This window comes from Anser brachyrhynchus (assembly GCF_964034855.1).
Source record: "Anser brachyrhynchus genome assembly, chromosome: 1".
Classification (NCBI taxonomy): domain Eukaryota; kingdom Metazoa; phylum Chordata; class Aves; order Anseriformes; family Anatidae; genus Anser; species Anser brachyrhynchus.
This window is the reverse complement of record NC_137694.1, coordinates 27154895-27175363: the sequence shown is the minus strand read 5'-3', so window position 1 is coordinate 27175363 and position 20469 is coordinate 27154895. Positions and strand designations below refer to the sequence as shown.

The 20469-nt window shown below is 39.6% G+C and overlaps 1 protein-coding gene across 10 annotated transcripts in view; it reads left to right on the top strand.

Annotated features, from left to right (window-relative positions):
* Nucleotides 1-20469, top strand: part of MET (MET proto-oncogene, receptor tyrosine kinase) — a 91265-nt gene that overhangs the window by 51202 nt on the left and 19594 nt on the right. For all 10 annotated transcript variants that reach the window (XM_080606880.1, XM_080606873.1, XM_080606879.1 and 7 more), the window contains 6 exons: nucleotides 2526-2686; nucleotides 3948-4050; nucleotides 4280-4416; nucleotides 6897-7061; nucleotides 7920-8019; nucleotides 17077-17295. In XM_080606880.1, the coding sequence (XP_080463006.1) occupies nucleotides 2526-2686; nucleotides 3948-4050; nucleotides 4280-4416; nucleotides 6897-7061; nucleotides 7920-8019; nucleotides 17077-17295 (885 nt within the window). The remainder of the gene's footprint in view (nucleotides 1-2525; nucleotides 2687-3947; nucleotides 4051-4279; nucleotides 4417-6896; nucleotides 7062-7919; nucleotides 8020-17076; nucleotides 17296-20469) is intronic.

Sequence of the window (20469 nt, the reverse complement as noted above, 5' to 3'; positions counted from 1 at the left end):
GTCTCCCTTCGGATTCTTTGTTGTGGTTAAAAACCTGGGATGGTTTGTTGTTGTTTTTAAAGTGAGTCATTTTAGTCAGCTTTTATCTCAGAAGTATCAAGAACATCAAGCCCTCTGCTGCCTGTTTAGATTGGAGGTTCTGCTGGAAATTTCAAATGTGGCCTGTGCATGTTCTTGCCTCTTAATTAAAATGAATGGGCTGTTGAAACTTTAATAAATAGATATTTTCTTCCAACAATTTATAAGGTATGTGAGTGGATATTAGCATAATGGCTGTTAACATAAACAAAAGAAAAACACAATCTTTAACATTTTTAGAAAAAGCCTTCTCCCCCGTAACCCAAAGCCCAGGGAGCAGCAGGGACATGCAGAACTTCAGGCCTCACAGAAGGACTTACTCCAGGTTGTCAGTGGGGTTTCCTGGCCAGAGAGAATTTTCAACAGTTTTCATTGCATTTATAACTGATTTGGGCTTTGCTTATTTTCTGTTACTACCTGCACAATGCAAGTGCAAAGACGATGCCTACAAATGCCTTGGTTCAAAGTCCAGGAGGTTCACTGCTCATTCCTGTCATCTCTCCCAAGGAAAAGTCTTGGAAACCACTCTTGACTTGCAGTGGTTTCAACATACAAAACAAATGAAATAAATAAAGGAGTGCATAAAAACACTCTAGGGGAATTTTTTTGAGAGCTCAAATACAGAAGTACAAGTTTGGGGGTGGGTTGTTTTTTGTATTTGTTTTTGGTTTTTGCTCTACTTTGAAGTCATACCTCCTAAATTTGCTAGTAGAACACAGTAAATACTTTAATTTTCCCTCAGTTAAGGCACATGAGCTGCTATCACAAGTCTCTTTTGGCAGGTAAGATCACTCAAAAGCAGATAAGTGCCTTAGTTTTTGATTCTGTATGGCTTTGTGAAGCCTGGTTTTAACCCCCTTATTTTGCTAACTTAATGGATTACATTTCAGTCTCCTCAAATGCCAGAAGTCTATGCATTATTGCACAAAACACAAGACATCCTGTACCCCCACAGAGCAATTTTAGTTTTGTAATTCCAAAAATAGATATTGTGCTGAGATATTAAGTGGAGTGGAAAAATATTATCTGAAGTCAATCCAGATTCTGAAGAGGAAAAAAAAAAAAAAAAAAAAAGGAAACTTAAATTTGGGAATGGCACAGGCTCCACAGGATGCTCCCCACACTAAGCTGCAGCATTCGTTGACAGAGGTCTGTGTGAACGTCACTCCTTTTTTATAGGATTTGTGCAAAAGCACTGTTCCTGCGTAGGTTCCCTCTCCTGTGCTCACTGAGAGCTGATCCAAACCTCATTAAAGTAGAAAAGATTCCTACTGACTTCAGTGCATTTTAGATCAGACTCTTTGTCTGCTTTCTAATGGGGGCAGTAAATTTCCCCATATAGAATATATGGTTTAATTCTTTTGAAGTATTCTTCAGCTGCCTTTCTATCCACAATAGTTCATTTGTGAGAGTCTGGAAGTACAGCTACAAGAGAGTTGAAAAGAAATGTGCTGTCTTACTGGATTTCCAGATGAAATAATAGCCAAGTATCTCTCAAACACTTTCTTTTCAGCTTGAAAATGAAGTCAGGTCCTTTGAAAGGCACAGCTGTATTACATTTTAGGGGCAAAATTACTATCCCTAAAGCCTTAAGTCTAAGACGTTCAGGCACTATGACCACAAGTATAAATTCAGTCTTTCATTCTCTGTTGTTTGTCCAGTAGTACTGATACGTTTGCAAAATTATGCAGTATTGTTAAAAGTCCCCATAAACCCTAAACCAATGTCTTTTTTATTCTTTTACTGGCAGTACTGACCAGCACTTTTACTGAGTTTTTGCAAGACCTCTATAGTGTTCCTACATTTTTCCCACCATTGTTATATTTTACAGGACAATTTACAATATACAGAAGAAAAAAAAAAAAGAAAAAAAAAAGCATTTCCTTTGTAGATTGTCTCTATGTTGCTGAGAGGTAGTTTATTTTTAACTCGGAATTAGAGGTGACCAAATGTAAAAGATTTAAGGAAAGAATAGCAGAAGTCACGTTAACTTTATCACAGCCAATGCAATATCGGATTTTGGTGTCTTTGAAGCTACTTCACTCTGAACCTGACTTTCATCAAGCTAACAAAAAATGGTCATTTGGGGACTCTTTTGTGTTCAGCATTCAGCTTCTAACAAAATAAGTACATTGTATGTTTAACATGCCAGAAATAAGATGTGAAAGACAAGAACGGCAGGATTTAAAAGACTATTACAATGCACAGCTTGTTCAGTGCCCCTAAACACTATCCTTCAAAGCTTTCTAGTATAGGTTTTGTTATTTATTGCTACTGTCAGAGAAAGCTCATAATGTGACAAATGAAAGGTGAAGAACAATTAAGATGAATGGTAGGACATAGTCTGCCAGAAGAAATGCTTTTCTAAAATTATTCCTTTGCACATTCTTTAACTCCATTTGAAGTTTGAGAAAACCTGATGTAAGTAACGAAATATTTTTTAACAGATTCTCCCGAGCAGCGCTCCCTTAGAAGGCGGGACAAAACTGACACTGTGTGGATGGGACTTTGGATTCAGCAAAAATAATAGATTTGAATTAAAAAATACAGTAGTCCATATTGGAGGACAAATTTGTTCTCTGGAAGCAAAATCTAGCAACAAAAACAAGTAAGAAACCTAAAATATGAAGTTTCCTTTGTAGAAATGTTCTTTATGTGGTATGGATTATGTAATGATACAAACATTCAATCAATGGGTATCATCCTTCAATTCTGAAATTTCAAACAGAAAATTTAGGTGTTAAACAATCCCCTGATTTGATAAGTTCCCCATGAAAACAGTGCTCCAAAGAGAGATCCAGTATATCTAGAGACTGCCGATAGCTCTTGCAGCAGCTTATTCTGATTTGCCTGTAAAATGCTGTTCAACACTTGTGGGAGCAGCAAAAAAGGAAACTATTCAAAGGTATGAAAAGGTGGCAGGTTCCTTCAGCCAGGATCCTGTAGGGCTCAGGTACGTCACCTCCATCTTCCTGATCTGTGAGGATCTGTGAGATGGAGAAGAATGTGAGAAGATGCAAGAATTTGGTCATCAAGAGGCTCATGACCCTGTGCAGTACTTCTCCTCCTCCTCAGGAATATGTATTCAAGACAGTGGAATAATTGCTTAAATTCAAGGCGGAGGTTATTCTGGTTGTTATCTCAGAGAAATAGTAAGTTCAATGAATATCCTCTCTCAATTCAGAGCATTCAGCTGTGTCCTAACAAAGCTATGTGCAAAGCACGACATGGCTTCCCTATACACATTTATAGCAGCAGAGAGGTCATCCTCCAGGAGTCTTGAGCTCCTTCCTAACTGCTGTTCTGAACAGTCTCAATGCAAACTAAACGTTATAAGGAGAATAGCTCATATATGAGACACTGTAAATGTAATGTAGTTCATTGGCACATACCGCTACAAAAGTTCAAATTTTGGTAATATTTAAATTTAGACAGCAAATCAGTATAGGAAGTAATCCTGTTGTCTGCCAAAATCTAAGACTAAAGGAAAATTCCAAAAATCAAACCAGCCATTGAATGGGAGGTATTTGTTTTCTCCAGCATGCTTTTTTCAGAAATCTATTTCACATACTAAAATCATTTTCTCTGTCTATGTTTAAACACCATGTTTATTTAGTATTAAAGAAGAAGAAAACAGTTCTTTTAGCTGTGTTTTTTCTTGTTGTTGTTGTTGTTTTTTGTTTGTTTTTGGTTGGTTGGTTGGTTGGTTGTTTTTCCCTGAAATATCCCTGACACACATAGATTGATGAATTGTTCAGTATGGATCCTGGATTATTATGAGTTTGATTTGGTTCAATTTTAATACAAAATGATCAAGCCAGGAAAGAAAAAAAAAAAAGTAATCCCATCTTTTTCTTTGCTTTCCAAAGGCTGGAATGCACAGTTCCTGCTGCAAAAAATGCAAGTTTTAATATATCCAGTAGTGTTTCTGTTGGACACGGAAAAACGTTATTCAATACATTTTCTTACGTGGTAAGTACTATAATTAAAAACTTTACTGTCTAATTAGCTTCAATATGAACTGGAAGAAGAATCCTCATGAGTCTTATCCAGTCTGGTAATTCTATATTCTATATTGCTGTTTGCTTTATTATTACTTCTTGGAAGTGCTAAGAAATGTATGAAGATCCCTCCTCTTCATATTTTGAAAATACGGAAACATAATTTAGCAGTCCTTTCTTCTTGTTTTTACTCCCCTCAGAATCCTATAATAACAAGTATCTCTCCCACCTACGGCCCCAAATCTGGAGGAACATTGCTAACGGTAGCTGGCAAATACCTAAACAGTGGAAAATCCAGAAAGATTTTTGTTGGTGAGAAACCATGCATCTTGAAAAGGTAATGTGTTTACAAAGAAGTGATGGCTTTAATATTGAAATGTGTTGATTAAAATGTCTTGGTGTACAAAACAGTGCTCTCCTCTCCTAACACTACATATCAGAGTATACAGACTGCAGTAAGTATTCAATTCGGGACTAGGTCCTGAGTTTAGGATGTCTAGAATCTTCCTAGAAAGGACTACAGTTCCCTGGAAGATTTGTTTATTCTGTAATGCCTTATCACCCTAATTAAAACATTGCATTGAAAAATAGCAAATCAGCTTCTAACAGACTAGAAATTACCCATTTTTTATCATTTTTGTCACTCCCATTCCCACATGCTCAAACCCCTCTTCTACAGTCAGAGCTGCTGTTAGTGCAGCAGCATCCAGTGAACATCTCATGAGCACTGGGTGCAGGTTGCCATTTCTTCCTGGCCAACATGAGACCTCTGCAGAACTGTATCCTATGCGTCAGAGCAGGTGTTTCTGTGCTACTATCATTGAACTGCCTCCTAACTGGAGACAGCATCATTCTGGGACTCTTCCTGCAATGTATAAAATAGTTTTGAGGACTGAGCCAAAATTTCTGTACGGCTCTGAACTGGATCCAGTAGGAGCTCAGTCAAGAACCTTCAACATGCTATGTGTGGAAACGCGTTGAACCTTGTCAGAATATAAAGTTAAATAATAAGCACAGATTCTCTGCAATGGGCTGTCAAGTATTCTGAATTCAGTAGCCATTCTACCATGATGCAAATCCTGCTTTGTCCTCTTGTTGGGTACAGTAGGGTGGCTCCCATTGGAGTGAACAGAATTGTCACCTTCACAGCCAAGGGCAGAATCATGCCCACCACGTTCCAGAAACAGGGTGTCCTGCAATTTATCTAAATTTTTGGTCTCTCCTAATGATTATGGAATGTCATAGTGGTGAAACATCACACTTGCAGAGGATGCAGAGAAGCAGTAGCCTATTAGTTAATGTCAGACTTAAAGTCAGGAGAGATGAATTTTATTCCTTGCTGCTAAATGATTTATTGTATGTTCTTGATCAAATCAGCCAAGTTTCCTGACTAAATCAACAAAGGGATTTAGGTATTCAAGACTGATATTTAATCACTACCAAGATGTTCAGCTGCTACTTAATACTTTAGGATGGGATTTATTGATATCATCTCAGCTGGTCTGCTAATGGACAAATATATGAACCTTTGGGGAATGATTCATCTGATCCATTTGAGACACCTAACTGTGGGGATGAGATGACCGCCAGCTCAGAGTCAGACATCTGCTTCAGTCAGGGGGACCTCTAGGTATCAAACCTTCCCTGGGGCTTACCCGGTAAGCAACCCCAGCACTCCCCTTCTCACTAGCAAAATAGTCTGGAGACATCTATGCAGATTTTGAGCACTTTTTCAGGATAGGTGTTTCTCTACCTAAACTGACTGTGATCTTTGCTTTTGGGAGCGTTGCCCAGTTCTGAGCATAGCTAGATCAAGTTGGCTTTTTTTTCCTTTAAAAGACGGTGAAACTTCTAGATACTTGCGGATGAACCACTAACCCCAACAGCAGACAGTGAACACTGCCTTCCTGGAAAGCTTTAGAAGTGGCAGCAAATGCCCCTCTTGTCTAATTTGAAAACAGTCGCTCACATCCTTTGAGAACGTCCTCACCTGAAGGGCTCCTGGATGTGGGTTGGCCCAAATCACTGAACCCAACCACTGGAATTATATTTGCTTCTCCAGTCAGTTGTTACCCTTGCCCCTGATGTGCCCTGCTCCCTGTGGCCATGATTCATGTGCTCCAAGCTCCAGGATCCTTCATCCCTCTGCTGCTCACTCACCCACTGAGCTCAGGATAGGAGAAGGACTTCCAGAAGAAGTGAAAGAAAGAGGGAAGGGCAAATATCCCTGAGACTCTGCTTCTGTGCTGGATCTGGTCAGCTCTTCATAAATTTTCACCCTCCCCTCTCTTCTTCTTACCCTCTCCTGCCTTTCCCTCAGCCGTGTCTGGAGCCAGCGTGCACCCAGTGCAGCACACCTCTGAAAAGATAGTGTATATACCCTGCCAGCCCTTCTTCCTGAGGTTTTTTTTTACACAGGGTAAATCCCGTGAATTGGAAAGAGAAAGACATAACCTCTTGGTTACAGCAGAACAAGTCATTCTCCTTGAACCTGGAGCATGCTCTCATTTTCCAGGCTGGAAGCCGCCCTTGCACAGTGCAGGGTTTGACATGGCTGTCACAGGCACTGGGGAAATGCCTTCCACCAGGCAAGGTGCGAGTCAGTCAAACTGAGGTGAATATGGAACCGAAGAAGTGTTGCTCTTGTTTCTACACCACACCTTGCTTATTTTCTGCAATGTGATCATCCAATGTGGTAAACAATGGCATTTTTTCACGTGGATTCTTAAGTGGGTTTGCAGCTTACTAAATGATAATGTTTTAAACAGCACCTGTGTTTTACAGTGCTGACAAGCAAGCACTTTTCTGTCCTTCCAGCATATCAGCGAGCACGGTGGAGTGCTACACTCCAGCACAACGAATCCCCCAGGAATATCGTGTGAGGGTGGGAATCGACGAAGCTAGCCGAGACGCGAAAGGTCATTTCACCTACAGAGAAGACCCCGTTGTTTTAAACATTCATCCAGCCAAATCTTTTCTTAGGTGAGTAAAAGTTTCTCATAGAAATAAGAGAAGTAATGAATGAAAGAAGAATGGCTGCGCTGTGCAGCAATCTATCAAAAGAAATTGCATTTTTATCTCTATCTGCCATGCCAATTGCTTCTATTATGGTGCAGTTGCAGAGGGCAGATCATTTCCTTTCAGAGGTGAAGGAGAAGGGGGAAGGGCACCTCTGTTCTTTATGTGATTTAACTCCTAGCTGCTGCCGACTGTACCTGTGATGTCCTGCTGAGATACCTACTGTATAGCTAAGTGGGTCTCCTACACTGTGTCTGGACATTACACTGATTAGTGAGGAAAATCATTTAATGTGACAAGTCAGCGGTGCTCAGGAGAGCAAATGGATTTTAAAATAGTCTAAATCCAGCAATACATAAATATTATGAATATATATGTATGGTAGTATGTGTGTGTTTTTAAGTGACATATTTATGGTCTCAGTAGCTCTAATCCAAGCCATCTGCCTTTGCCAAAAAAATGTCAGCAGTAAAAAAGACACTTTTTTCAGCACCACTGAAAGCAACAAGTAAGTTAGAAAATATTAAATGCACTCTCTTTTAAATGCACACACATTTGTTTTATATCCTGGCATACCACAGTATTTAAAATTAATTTTCTTTTCTTGTATATGGTTAGTTGTTATAACAAGCGTAAATTTTGTTTCACAGAAAAATAATATCAGTGCTCAGAGCTATGCATTTGCATCACCCTGTATATCCCTAATTCTGGTTTTATGTTGTCATTTACTCTAAAATATAATTTGTAATTAAGTTTATCATAGCAGATGTATCATTATCCTACTTATCTTTTTTTTCTTCTTCTTCTTTTAATTTTCCCTAGTGGTGGAAGTACAATCACAGCTCAGGGAATCAACTTGAACTCAGTGTGCTTTCCTCAGATGGTGATTACTGTACCTAAACTGGGAATGAACTTCTCTGTGGTGAGTCAGTCTTGGAGAAGACAATCTGTTATCTTGTCATCTTCATGTTGTGAATGGCACAGAATTTTCAGTCGAAACACTTCAATTTTTGCCTTGAAACTACAGGGCTTCCACCAACTTTTTGATGTTTTCTTCAAAGAGCATTTCAGTGGAAACATAGTTTTGTGTAGGCAAAACTCAACAATAAATTGGAAATTAAAGGGGGAGGAGAACAACAGTTTCTAATAAAATTCTTGCAAAGAAATTAGGCTTTCACAGTACCCAATAACAAGATTTTTATATCACAATTTAAATTCAATGACTAAACACAAAACAATGCAATACAGGTATGCCAGATTCACTTGCTATTCAGACATAGCAAGTTCAAGTGTTACTGTGATAGGCAGGAAATGTATTGAAATGGTGACTGTGAAAATAAAAGGAAAATGGAACAAACGTCAAATAAATAGGAAAATTAAATACGTAAAATCAAGAGTAAGCATTGTTTAAAAAAAATGCTGATTGCCAAATTACCTGTTGGAGTAAATGTTTCCTAACTTGCCAAAGTTCAGTAACTAAATATTAAGAAAGGTTTGGGCATCTGCAATTTGGATCATCTTCATGAAGATAAATTCAAAACCATCTTTTGTTACCTGAGTTAATAACATGCAGTATCTTAAATAACGTGATCAGATATGGTCATGTGACATACTTTAATTTTTATAAGGCAAAGATGACATTTATTGGCTACTTGGACTGGAACTGTTTCCTGTAACCTTTTGCCTACACATTTGTCTTTTGTCTCTGACATTTTCTCATCCTGTATGGTCTGTTTAGCCTAATTGAAGCTAAATTGACCTACACGCTTTATGACATGCTACACTACTGTTCATATTCTTAGCTTGTTTCTAATGATCATCATACAATATTTCCTGTACTGAATTCTAAGTATTAGACCTAGGTTTGCTCAAAGCATTTTAAATGGTTTGTTAGCAAATTTGCAGTCTTTTATAGTTTCAAGGTCACAATATTCTTCATGATCCTGATTTGTATAATATTATGAGTGTCGGGACCTGAATTTGAGCTGGATGTAATCATGGCTTGTAATTTAATGGGTACAGATTTTAATCTGAAAATTAGTGCCCCTGCAAAGAAATGCAGTGTTCAGTGTTATCAGAAAGACGCTTTACCTAGGAGTTGGGAAATACCTATGAGTTGGGAAATAAAACATTTTGGTGAAATCAAACAAACTCAGAATTTCATAGATTTTCAGCATTGTGAGTACAATTATTTCTAAGTCCAAAAGATTTACAAAGTAAAAGATCATTGCTGAAATCAGCTCTTTAGATTTTGCTTTGCATGGATATGAGCTTTCTTTTTAATTTACCTGTTTCCTCTATTCTCTGTTCTGGGAGAATATGCAAAATTGCTTCTCTTCAGGGCCTGATTCTGCACATCTTGCTTGTCAGATTCCCAGTCAAAGAGAGTAGATAATATTTGGAACTCACCGGAGTTCCTAGTCTGACTTAGATTTTTTTTTATATATCTATTGATAAAATTCTCACTCTAACAACAACGTATTCTTCAAAATCCATGAAGACTGCGTTTGGAGACTTTGTCAGAATTAGTACAGATTTGAAAGGATCTAATGTAAAGAAGTATATCCATTGTCTAAAAGTGACTGGGAAGTCCAGACAATGAATGCTGTAGAGTTTCCTCTTTTCTTCAGATATTGAGACCACACTTTCCTTTGAGTAGTGGTTTCTTCCCATCCTGCCATTTAACCTGCTGTTGAAAAAAGCCAGGGATGTAGATAGTCAGAATTATGTCCCTTATTCTTTCGCTTTCATACCTTGCAGTGTCCATGATATTTGTCAACATAGAAGAAGAGGCAGGTCTCAGCCTCCTTTTCCATGAGGATATCTGTCCCCTACCACTGTCTATCTCTTTACATAGCTCTAAAAATCTGCCCCAGAATAAAAGAAGCTGTGCATGTGGTCATTCCCCCTGCATTAAGGGATGGACTATAACCTCAAACAGATTGTAATCAAGAGTGTATTATGCTTTGACATTGCCCAAGTATTTTGCTCTATTGAAATTAAAGGCCTCTAGCACTCAGTGGCTTCCCTCTGTGGCAGCCCAGCTCTGCTTGTCATTTGTTCTGCCACCAGTCTTTACCTCAAGCCTATTTCTCAAGGAAGGATATTTGTTCTCAGGGAGAAGGGGAAGATTTAAAAGTGACAAAACAAGGTTGCACTATGCAAGTGAGGAAATTGCTGGTGAAGGATGCCTAATGTTGCAACCTGTCTCATTCTGTGTGGGAGACTCTGAACCCTATGCAAAAAACAAACTTTCATCCAGTCATTCCAAAAACAAATAAGGATGAGGAACTCTTTCCAGCAGGGATCCAGAGCAATGCAATAAGCAGCTATCATGTTAACAAATGAGAAAACAGGTTGTGGTCCTGAATAGACCAAACCCAGACAAACAGTGCAATACAAAACAAAATGATCAAGAAGTCCTCTAGCTGAGGTTAAATTACCCTTTTGCTTCCCTATTTTGAGAGAGGAGTTAACTGAGTCATTTTTTTTAATTGTTCCTTTAGCCCTTTTTCTTTTCAGTTTTCTCTCACCAGCCTCCTCCAAGAAGCTGCTTTTGTCAGCATTCAGAAACTCTGGCTCTTGGGAAAACCAAACCCAGCACTGAAACACATCCCAGAGCATCAAAGGAAAGTGCAGCTGGGAGGGACCATAAAGACCTAGCCTGGCCTACTTCCCTGCAGCAGGAGCAAATGTACCCAGACGACTGCCTGACAGATATTTGTCTAGGATGTTATTAAAGCTCCTTGTGAAGGAAATTTCACAACCTCGCTTAAACAAGTTTGGGAGAGAGAGGCTCTACCTGCTTACCTAGTGGTTTGGAAAGACTTCTTTCCAATAATTAACCAAAATCCCAGCTGTTAATGCTCTGTCTTCTTTTTTAACCCTCAGTGGACACAAACAACAGATTACCTGTCCCTCCTGCTAATTTTACTTACACCATGGTCTGATTCAGCCTTTCTTTTTTCCAGTTTAAACAAACCAAGCTGCTCCAACCTTGCCTGATAATTGTTGTTTCTTAGAGCTCTGCTCATTCTTTCTGCCACCTCCCAGACATCCTCTCATTTGCCTAAAACTGGTTGCATGTGACTTAAAAGAGCTCTCTCCTTTTGCTGCCATCTCTTTGTCCCCAAACCCTTAATTCACTCCACCAGGCTTAACTGTGGTCTGGATCCCCAGTGGAGTCACGGTGTGAGTGGAGGGTCACTGCCATGAGCAGCAGGAGCTGTAAGGGGTGCTCTACAACCCAAAGCCTCAGGGGGCAGAGCCAACTTGCATGCCTTGGGGCATTTGCTCTCCTCTACCTCTTTCTTTCCATCCCAGAGGGAGAGATGAGCAGTAGAGCTGGCAAATGAGTTTCTATGAAACAACTCCCGGTAAGAAACGCAGTTTCACTGGAATTGAAAAGTTTGGTGTGTAATATGCCAGCCTCCTGTAGAAGAAACATTTAAGTTTAGGGCTGGTAGTAGCTTAGCGATTCCACTGTTCACAGGCCACACAGGTCTGAGCAGAAGCGACTGTGGTGCAGGTTCAGGCCCACAGACCACCTATCCACTCTGTGATTATAAGAAATTCTTTACTCAGAGGGTGGTGAGGCACTGGGACAGGTTGCCCAGAGAAGCTGTGGATGCCCCATCCCTGGAGGTGTTCAAGGCCAGGCTGGATGGGGCTTTGGGCAACCTGGTCTGGTGGGTGGGTGGTGTCCCTGCCCATGGCAGGGGGTTGGAACTGGGTGGTCTTTAAGGTCCCTTCCAACCCAAACCATTCTATAATTCTTTAACTATTCTAAGTTGACTATATCAGCTCTCATGCTTGCAGTTCAGTATTTCTGAAATTTTCTGTTCTATAAGGTAAAAATGCCTTGCTTCAATTTTATCATTTTCTTTTCATATTTATTTAAATTTCATTGAAATTATTCAATACTGTGTTCACACTAATTGTGTTTATATTACATTCCACTAACACTATCAAAATAATATGTCTTGCCTTCTTCAAATTCGGTATTTCAACACGAGTGAAAAAAATATTCTACAGTTATTGAACCATATGTTTCAGCATTTGCAATGTGTTTCTTTTTAATTTCTGTTTCATTAGTTCATTTGACCATTTGTTCCGATTAGGAACAAAAAATATGAATCTGGGGTGTTCTGCATAAATTACTCTTCCCGAGAGCTCTAGATAATGCATAAGGATGCACTAACCCTCTCACTTAGGCTCACGTGTTCAGTTCCAGTGTGAGATGCACAAGGAAGGAAGCAGCTTATTCCTTCCACTCACTTTGTACTGTGCCTGTGTAAAAGCTTGGTGTGGTTTGGGATGGTGTTTGATCAGGAGCCTATTTACAAAATGAGTACCTTCTAACTTCTGCTATAAGTCCTGCTAGAAGCTTGAGGCCAATATTTTCTCTTTGACAGCATGTATTTTGCATTGGTTCCCCAGTAACAAACAAGTTGTCATTTGGGGATCCTTTGCTGTAGCATTTTGAAAGTTCCATCCATTAATTAATTCAGATACATATTCCCACTGCTTAATCCCTTCTAACTATGAATCTGCCAAGATGTCCAAGGTTGCAAACCTAGGGAAAAGCACCTTTTAATGAATGATCTCCAACAACAACTGACCCTGTAGCTATGCAAGATCATCTATTTCCACAGACTTTTAATTATCTCTTCAATAAGTAGCCTCTTGAATAATCTATAGTATTTCTTAATTACTCCCTGCTAGATGCCATTTCCTGTTGTGCTGCAGGAGAATTTTAAAATACCCTAAAGTTTTTTCTACATTTAAAGTCCCTTAACAATCTCTATTCATAATACCCATCAAACTGCCTAGAATTCACCTGAGAGTGTCTAGCTTAGATTTGTTAAATAATGAGAGAAGAAATTCCCTGGGAACTGTGGATGGTGAGCATGTGATTATTGAAGTTATTCCTGATTATGTATCCAAACATGCTGAGGTTCAGATCTTCCAGTTATGTTGACTCTGTATGTTAAAGCTGCCACAGAAGCCCAGAAAAGAATTTCCCTCATGAAGGTGAACCATGGCCTTTCTGTGCTGAATCTGTATCTCATGTACATCTCTTGCAAAGGAAATAGTTCAGTGACAGGTGTCAGTGAAAAGCCTAAGTTGTGAACTCATTGGGTTCCCTGGGGTGCACTGCTGTCAGGCACGTTAACCATCCCAAACCCAAGGAGGAGACTGGGCTCCCAGTCAGTATCAGTCATGTTGTGTGAAGGGCTGGCTGTCAGACTCAGTAGAAAGAAAGGGTTTATTCTACCTTCTGGTCCAGTGATCTCATAGACTGGAAGTACCATCTCCCTTGCTTTCATCCAGTCAGACAACTAGAATAAAAATGGTACTGAACCATTAGTACCATTTCTTGCACCACCTGAAATGACAGCAAAAGCCCATGAGTCCTCTGAAAAATCTTGAAGATATCCTGATTGAGTGTCACTGCTCAGTTTCTCACCTACACATAAAAGCTTTCTGAACGGGTTTTCCTCAAGCTGGACTTGCCTTCCCATCTCTCTTCTGAGAGATCATCCTTTGGCAGACACAGCTGGACAGTCTCCCAGTCTGACTTTAACCTCATTCAACTTTCATTTCTCACTGGAACTCCAAAAGTTTAGATTTTTTATAAAAGGACAAATTGGCCCTTTTCTCCTGTCTGACTGCTACAGATCCTGTAATACACATCTGACTGCCCCTCTCTTATCTGGGTCAGTTGCTGGGAGACCTTTGGAGCTCTGAGATCCTCCCTCATATTTTTCCTGTTGTTGTTTCAGATGAAAAAAAATTGAATTGGGCACCGAAGTTCAGATTCTGTAGGTCAGGTTTGAATTAATTGCCTCAAGGGTCATATTTTACAAATGAAGCAAGAATACATACCTTTAAGTGATGAGTCATATGCATTGTGCAATGGATTATTATTCCCTTTGGGGTATAGTATTTACTTATGCTTGTGAAATGTTCCATAATTTTTACATCTTTTCTTCCTTATTGTCCTTAGATGTAGATTATATTCGCAGGACGAGTGCAGGTTTAGTTTTTAAAGGGAATGTACTTTAAAGTCTAATTAAATAAAATTTAAAGGTGCTGGGTGATAGGCAGTATCTTAATTGAGTAGGCAATAGATTGAGTTAGTTTTTTTCTTATAGATCCTCAATCCAATATTTCTTGAAAACTAAACCATCATATTCTTCAATTGCTAAAACCAATTTCAAGGTAAAAATGTCATGTCAAATCATGTACCAATAAGGGCATTGCAAATAAGATTTTTCTTGACCTTACCAATCAGTCACATTGCATCCCCTCCAAAGAGTATTATTAGATTTTTATCATTCTCTGAAAGCATCCTCTTCAGAGACCAGCCTGATAAAGTAAAGTATCTGGTTCTAATGGATAGCCACAAACAAAGTTATGAATACCACTGCTATTCATTTAACAGACATCAGTACTCTACAGTAGATAAAAAGACTAATGAATTTACATTAATCAAATAAATATAATGATTACCTAGGACATATTTGGTTTTATAATTATATATTTTAGTAATCTCTTTTTAGAATAGACACAATATGATAGATAACTTTACAAATATTCATATATCATGGGAAAACATGACTTGATCATATATTATACTAATGATGCACCTTATTATTACCATACTGATTCAAATGAAGTTCTAGATCCATGGCATCTCATAACAAAGCATGAGATATGGTAAATGGTGTACATCAAGGAAGGACAAAAATACTCTAATACTATAAGCAAACGGAGGAAAAATCTGCCTTGACTTGTGTCCCACAGATTACCTTGTTTTTATGGGAGGGTGCACATATATTTCAGAATTTGTGCTAGGAATCTAACAAGGCTGTTAGTTTCATGGGTGCAAGTCCCCCTAGTGTCACTGAGAGCTACACCAAGTTATTTAACTGAGCACAGAACTCATGGCTCACAGATATGTAGACCTTGCAGTAGAGCTTTAAAAGTCTAATGTTCAGTTTCAGAGCCTTAAAAATGTTTCTCTGGGCAGATTAAAGTTTTCATAATATTATGCGAAGAAACACGAACTACTATGGTGATAAGAAAAAGTGCTGATATCTAATTTAATCATACTTTCAAAGTTAATGTGAATATATAACTGATACAGTTTGAACTGTTATGTCACTGATTTGAAACACAGCAAAATTACATTGCATTAATTTAGCATATTACAGACAAATGTAAACTAATTTCACAGCTTCTTCAGGCAGCATTTTATAATGAGAACCAATTTAATTTGCAAAACAAAACAGAAAAAAAATATATATTTTATCCCTCTCTAGATGCACAAAGATATTTAACAGCACTGTTGGGTTTCCAGGGAAATTCCTTGTAGAACAAATGTAAGATTTACGATGACTAGGTTATAAACCCCATTGTCACTGGGCCACGTCAGCCACTCTATTGAAAAAAAAAAAAAAAAGAAAGTGAGAAAGTGTAATGTCTGGGACAGTGTACAGGGAACTACTTGCACAAGGCTTACACAACGCAAAAGCAAAAAAGCTGCTCTGCAGCATGTGTGGTGCTGCCCAGCACCCACCATGCCTCCCATTGAGGCTCGTAGATGTGCTGTTGATATTATAATCCAATTAGACATCTAGAAACCTCTACAGTCAAGAGAGAAAAGTTGATCCTTCTGGAGTGCTGTTCATCTAATTAAAGCTGTTGTCTAAAACAGATCAGACGAACTTCTCTCGAGGTGAGCCTGTTTCACTCTGTTGACTGTAAGGGAGTTTAGACAACTAACTCCAGTGTAGGTGACTAGATGCAGGCGGGATGAATCCCACCTGCAAGGATTCATGCTGTCCCTGTAAACTGACCAAACTCAGCTTCAGATCAAGCTGCCTTGCTTGCAACACGGGAATCCTTTGGTGGAGGACCAGGGTTCATCCCATCTGTCTCAAGAGACCCGTGTCAAAGTGGTACAGCATGGATAGAAGCACCCTGGCCAGATATTTGACTCTGGATCGCAGCTCCAGGGCATAGAGCACTCCCTGGCAGGTCTTCTGGAGCATGCGGCTCACTAGCATCTTTCCCCTGGGAAGCACTGCTTGGTACAGAGTGTGCCTTAAGTGGGAATAATTGCAAGCTGGGGGAAAACGTGGCTTCACACCTGTTGTCAGCCAGGTTCTGCATGGCACTGAGGTGCAAACATCTCATCCCCACTCATGTGGGGAGATACAGCATGAAGCATGTCCTGCAGCCAACAGTCCCAGGAGGGACTTGTATTACACCAGCACACCTAAGCACCAAATTCCACGCTTTCAGGGTCTTACAAATACCTTTTTAGAAAGAAGATATGCTTTGTTGAACTTTCATGGCCCAAATTCCCACAGAGGTGTTGGCTTTAAAGCACTTTCTCACAGAGTCCGTAGTTCCCTTCTGGTAGAAACGTAGCAGCTCAGCTGCACCGTGAGTAAACAGTGCTTTACTTTTGTTTTCCGCTATTTCAGTCAGATGCATTGGCCCTATTTTTATCTTCTCCTCTGGTCCCTTGCTATTGTAGTATAAAAGGAAGAGAAGTCCATGTTGTAGTCACTCTTACATAGGCTGGATAAACTGAGTTATGGCTGCTTTGTGTCCCAGTACAGCCCAGTGAAGGGGTAGCCTCCGGATGGTCCTTGGCATTGGAAATCATTTTCCACTAATTATCTTCAAAATATTTACTTTAAAAGCACTGTGAACAATCAGGCCAGGAAGCTTGTTTACTTGAACATTTCCTCAACAAGAGTGCAAACACCATTGAGTTTTTACACTTTTCTCCCAACTCTAAACAAACATTGTGTAGCCCTGCTCAGGATTTTGCTGTGGTTAAAGAAGAACAAGACCTCTGGTGTTTATTTTTTAAATATATGTATATTGTTAAAGAAAAGCTATGTTCATCAGTTACTTCCTATGCACGCACTTACTCCAATTATTTCTTTCTTTCTTATAGGCATGTAGCCACCGCTCTAGCTCAGAGATAATCTGCTGTACAACTCCTTCCCTGAAAGCCTTCAACCTTCAACCACCCTTTGTAACCAAAGTGTTTTTTATTTTTGATGGTGTCAGCTCTTTGTACTTTGATTTTGATTATGTAAATAATCCTGTATTTAAGCATTTTGAAAAGCCAGTGTTCATATCAAGAGGCAACCCAAATGTTCTGGAAATTAAGGTAAGAAATGTTGAAGTAAGTTTTTAAATTATTATTTTTTTACACAATAGAAGTATTCATAAATGCACTGAAAGTTGTGAAGAACACATCAGCAGCGTTCTGTGGAACAGACATTTTGATGAAGTAGAGGAAGCCCCGAGGAAACAAAGGCAGGGAGGGACTGAGTACAGTGTGTTCAGGACTGCGTTCATCCAAGCCCCCAGTTGTTGCAACCTAAAAGATAAAGAGGTGAAACCAAAGACGTACCAGGGCTGTTACTGTGATCAGGTAGAGAGGGAGAGGGGCTTTCCTTGTCCTCTGGGCCCCAGCTGGGGCGACCAGGCTGCATCAGCTTCTGACTACTACAAGCTACGTCAACAGTTCAGAATTAAACATGGCCAGCAGCCCAGAACCTGAAGTGTGCGGTCTGCGTGTGAGTCCTGGCTCTTACTGTCATACGGTTTTGCATCCTTCCCCATGGAAGATGTGGAGTTACCTTTGAGAAGTGTCCCAGCAACTTTGGCTCTCTAGAGCTGAGGGAAATTCCGGTCTGTGCACAAAGTCACTCATGAAGATCAGTCACCACTGTAGCCTAAATATTTATGGACCCATGAAAAATGCAAAGTTGATGCTGAGTGCCAGTTAAAAGAGAACTCAGAATAGCCTAGGCGGCACTGAGAAACATCTCTCAGGAATCTGGGTCCCTCAGAGGCACAGTTTGCTTTGTATAAAGTGCTGCACAGAAAGTTAAATCAATTTTTGTCTGATTTCCTAAATTGTAGTGTGTTACTGATTTAAAGTTTCAAATAGAAACAGGGTAAATACAGGTATTTCTAATTTATAATGAACATGGATGAAAATTTGTTATTATGTACATTTCATTTCCATAGAATGTTTACAATTTGTATGGCATACAATATATAAAAATCTTTAAAGAACAGAATCAACCTTAATGGTGGGGTCATTTTTTCATGAGCTCTGTGAGCCAACACATTTTCAAGCCATGAAATCTGTGACGCCTGAGGTCTTTGACTCCAAGATGATCTGGTGACCCAATTCTGGGCTGCAGAAAATCGGACAGTTACCTGAGAGTCTCTGTCTGTCATGCTGGGTTCCAGTCAAACCCTCTGAATATTGATCTGACACCACAAAATGTTTTGGGCAAATTCCAAAGAATGATCACTCTGGGATCTAAACTTAGAAGCACAGAAATAAAATACTAGTTCTTAATCCAAAGACAAAGAGAAGCATGTAGAGAAGAACAGGAAACTATAATGGAGCAGGTTTACTTAGGAGCTCACAGGTCCTTTTTTGAGCAAAATCACTCAATGCAGGGTGAACTTTTGCCTGTTCATGGAGAAACACTAGAAAGAGTTCTGGTGTGCAGATTAACAGAGAGCTGGGAATACATAGCTTTGGTATGGCTCAATGCCTCTGTGCAGTGACAGCAGCAGTTTCCAGTGATTTCCAGGTCATGTATTTCAACCAATTGGAAAGAAGGGAGAGTAATTTGAGAAGAATCATGGAATAAATCAGATTGGAAGAAACCTTTGGAGGTCTTCATAGTCTAACCCCCTTGCTCAAAGCAGGGCAAAGTTAAAAATTTGGTCAGGTTGCCTATGGCCTTGTCCAGATGAGTTTTGAAAATCTCCAACAAGGATGGAGATTTTACAGCTAAAAAAAAAAAAAAAAAATACAGCTCCCCTCGCTTTGCCTTATGCACCTTGTGCTTCAGCATCTTTCCCGTCTCAGTGGCCCTCTGCTGAGATTCGCTCAGATTGTCTTTATCTCTCTTTTACTGCTGGGCCCAAAACTCAGCAAAATTCTCCAGGTGTGGCTTCACAAGTGCTGAGCAGAGAAGAACAATGACCTTTTTCCATCTCATGGCTATGCTGCTGCTAAAATACTTGGTGAGCCTTCATCACTACAACAGCACGTTGCCACCTTATTTTACCTCGTGGTCCACCAGGACCCCCAAGTCTTTTTCTGCAAAGTGACTTTCTGCCCTGCTGTCCCTACATATCCTGGTGCATGGGCTTATTCCATCCCAGGTGCAGAACTGAGTATCTGTATTTGTTGAATTTATAAGTTTTCTGCTGGCACGTTCCCCCGGCATGCTGCAGGCCCTCTGAGCAGTGATTCTGCTCTCCAGTATCAGTCATTTGCCTATGTTTAATGACATCTGAAAGCTCAAAAGACAGTGCATCCTGTCCCTTTGTCCAGGTTGTTGATGAAGATTTTAAACAGTACTGGTCCCAGCATCCCCCCTTGAGAAATCCCCCACTTGTCAGACTTATAATCTTTCAACTGATGGTCCAGTCAGGTTTTTACGCAATTTATAGTCCACTCGTCCAGTCCATATCATGCCAATTTGTTTTCAATACTAGGACAGACTGTGTTGCAAACCTCGCTAAAAGCAAGGTAGACGTTGTCAAGTGCCCTCTCTTCACCTACAGAGCCCGTCATCTCCTTATAGAAAGCACTTGGGCAAAATCTACTTTTGGGAATCCTGTTCTGGCTGTTTCCAGTTGCCTTCTTGTCCTTCCTCTGCCTGGAAATCCTTCCATGAGAACTTGCTTCATAATCTTCCCCAGGCACTTAGGTTAAAAATTAAGTGTTTTTTTAAACTCTCTTATTACTTTACTTTTGAACCCTTTATTCTCCCTTAAGGAGAAGTCCCTAGTGCTATTTATTGTAAAGAAGAAGATAATGAGATAGAAAGGCTGGTTGAGGACTGTCCTACTGACCACTGACCAAAGTAACAATTTTGTAGGATTGATGTCACCTTGTAGTCATGGCACGCAAGGCAGATGTCTACCTAAGCCTGATTATTTCCTGGCAACCAACTGGAGAATGACATTAGTGAAAGCTGGTCTCCTAGAACAAAGCATGAACAAGCACCAATTTAACATCCTCTTCTAAATAGAATTAGTTATAGTGGGATGCTTCCATCAAAACAGTGAGGTGGCTTTCAGAAATTACTGTAGGGAGCCAAAAGATCATTACAAGCCATATTGGCAACACTTTTCTCTAGCCCCGTACTCCCATACAAAAATACACACACGTTTACATGCCTCATGGTCATATTTTGTGTGGTAATTAAGCAAGCTCAGCATGAAATTAAATGGCAGCTTGCTTCAGTGAACAGACTGTTCTACCAAACCAAAGTTCTTTTATCTTTTTCTTAATTAGTTT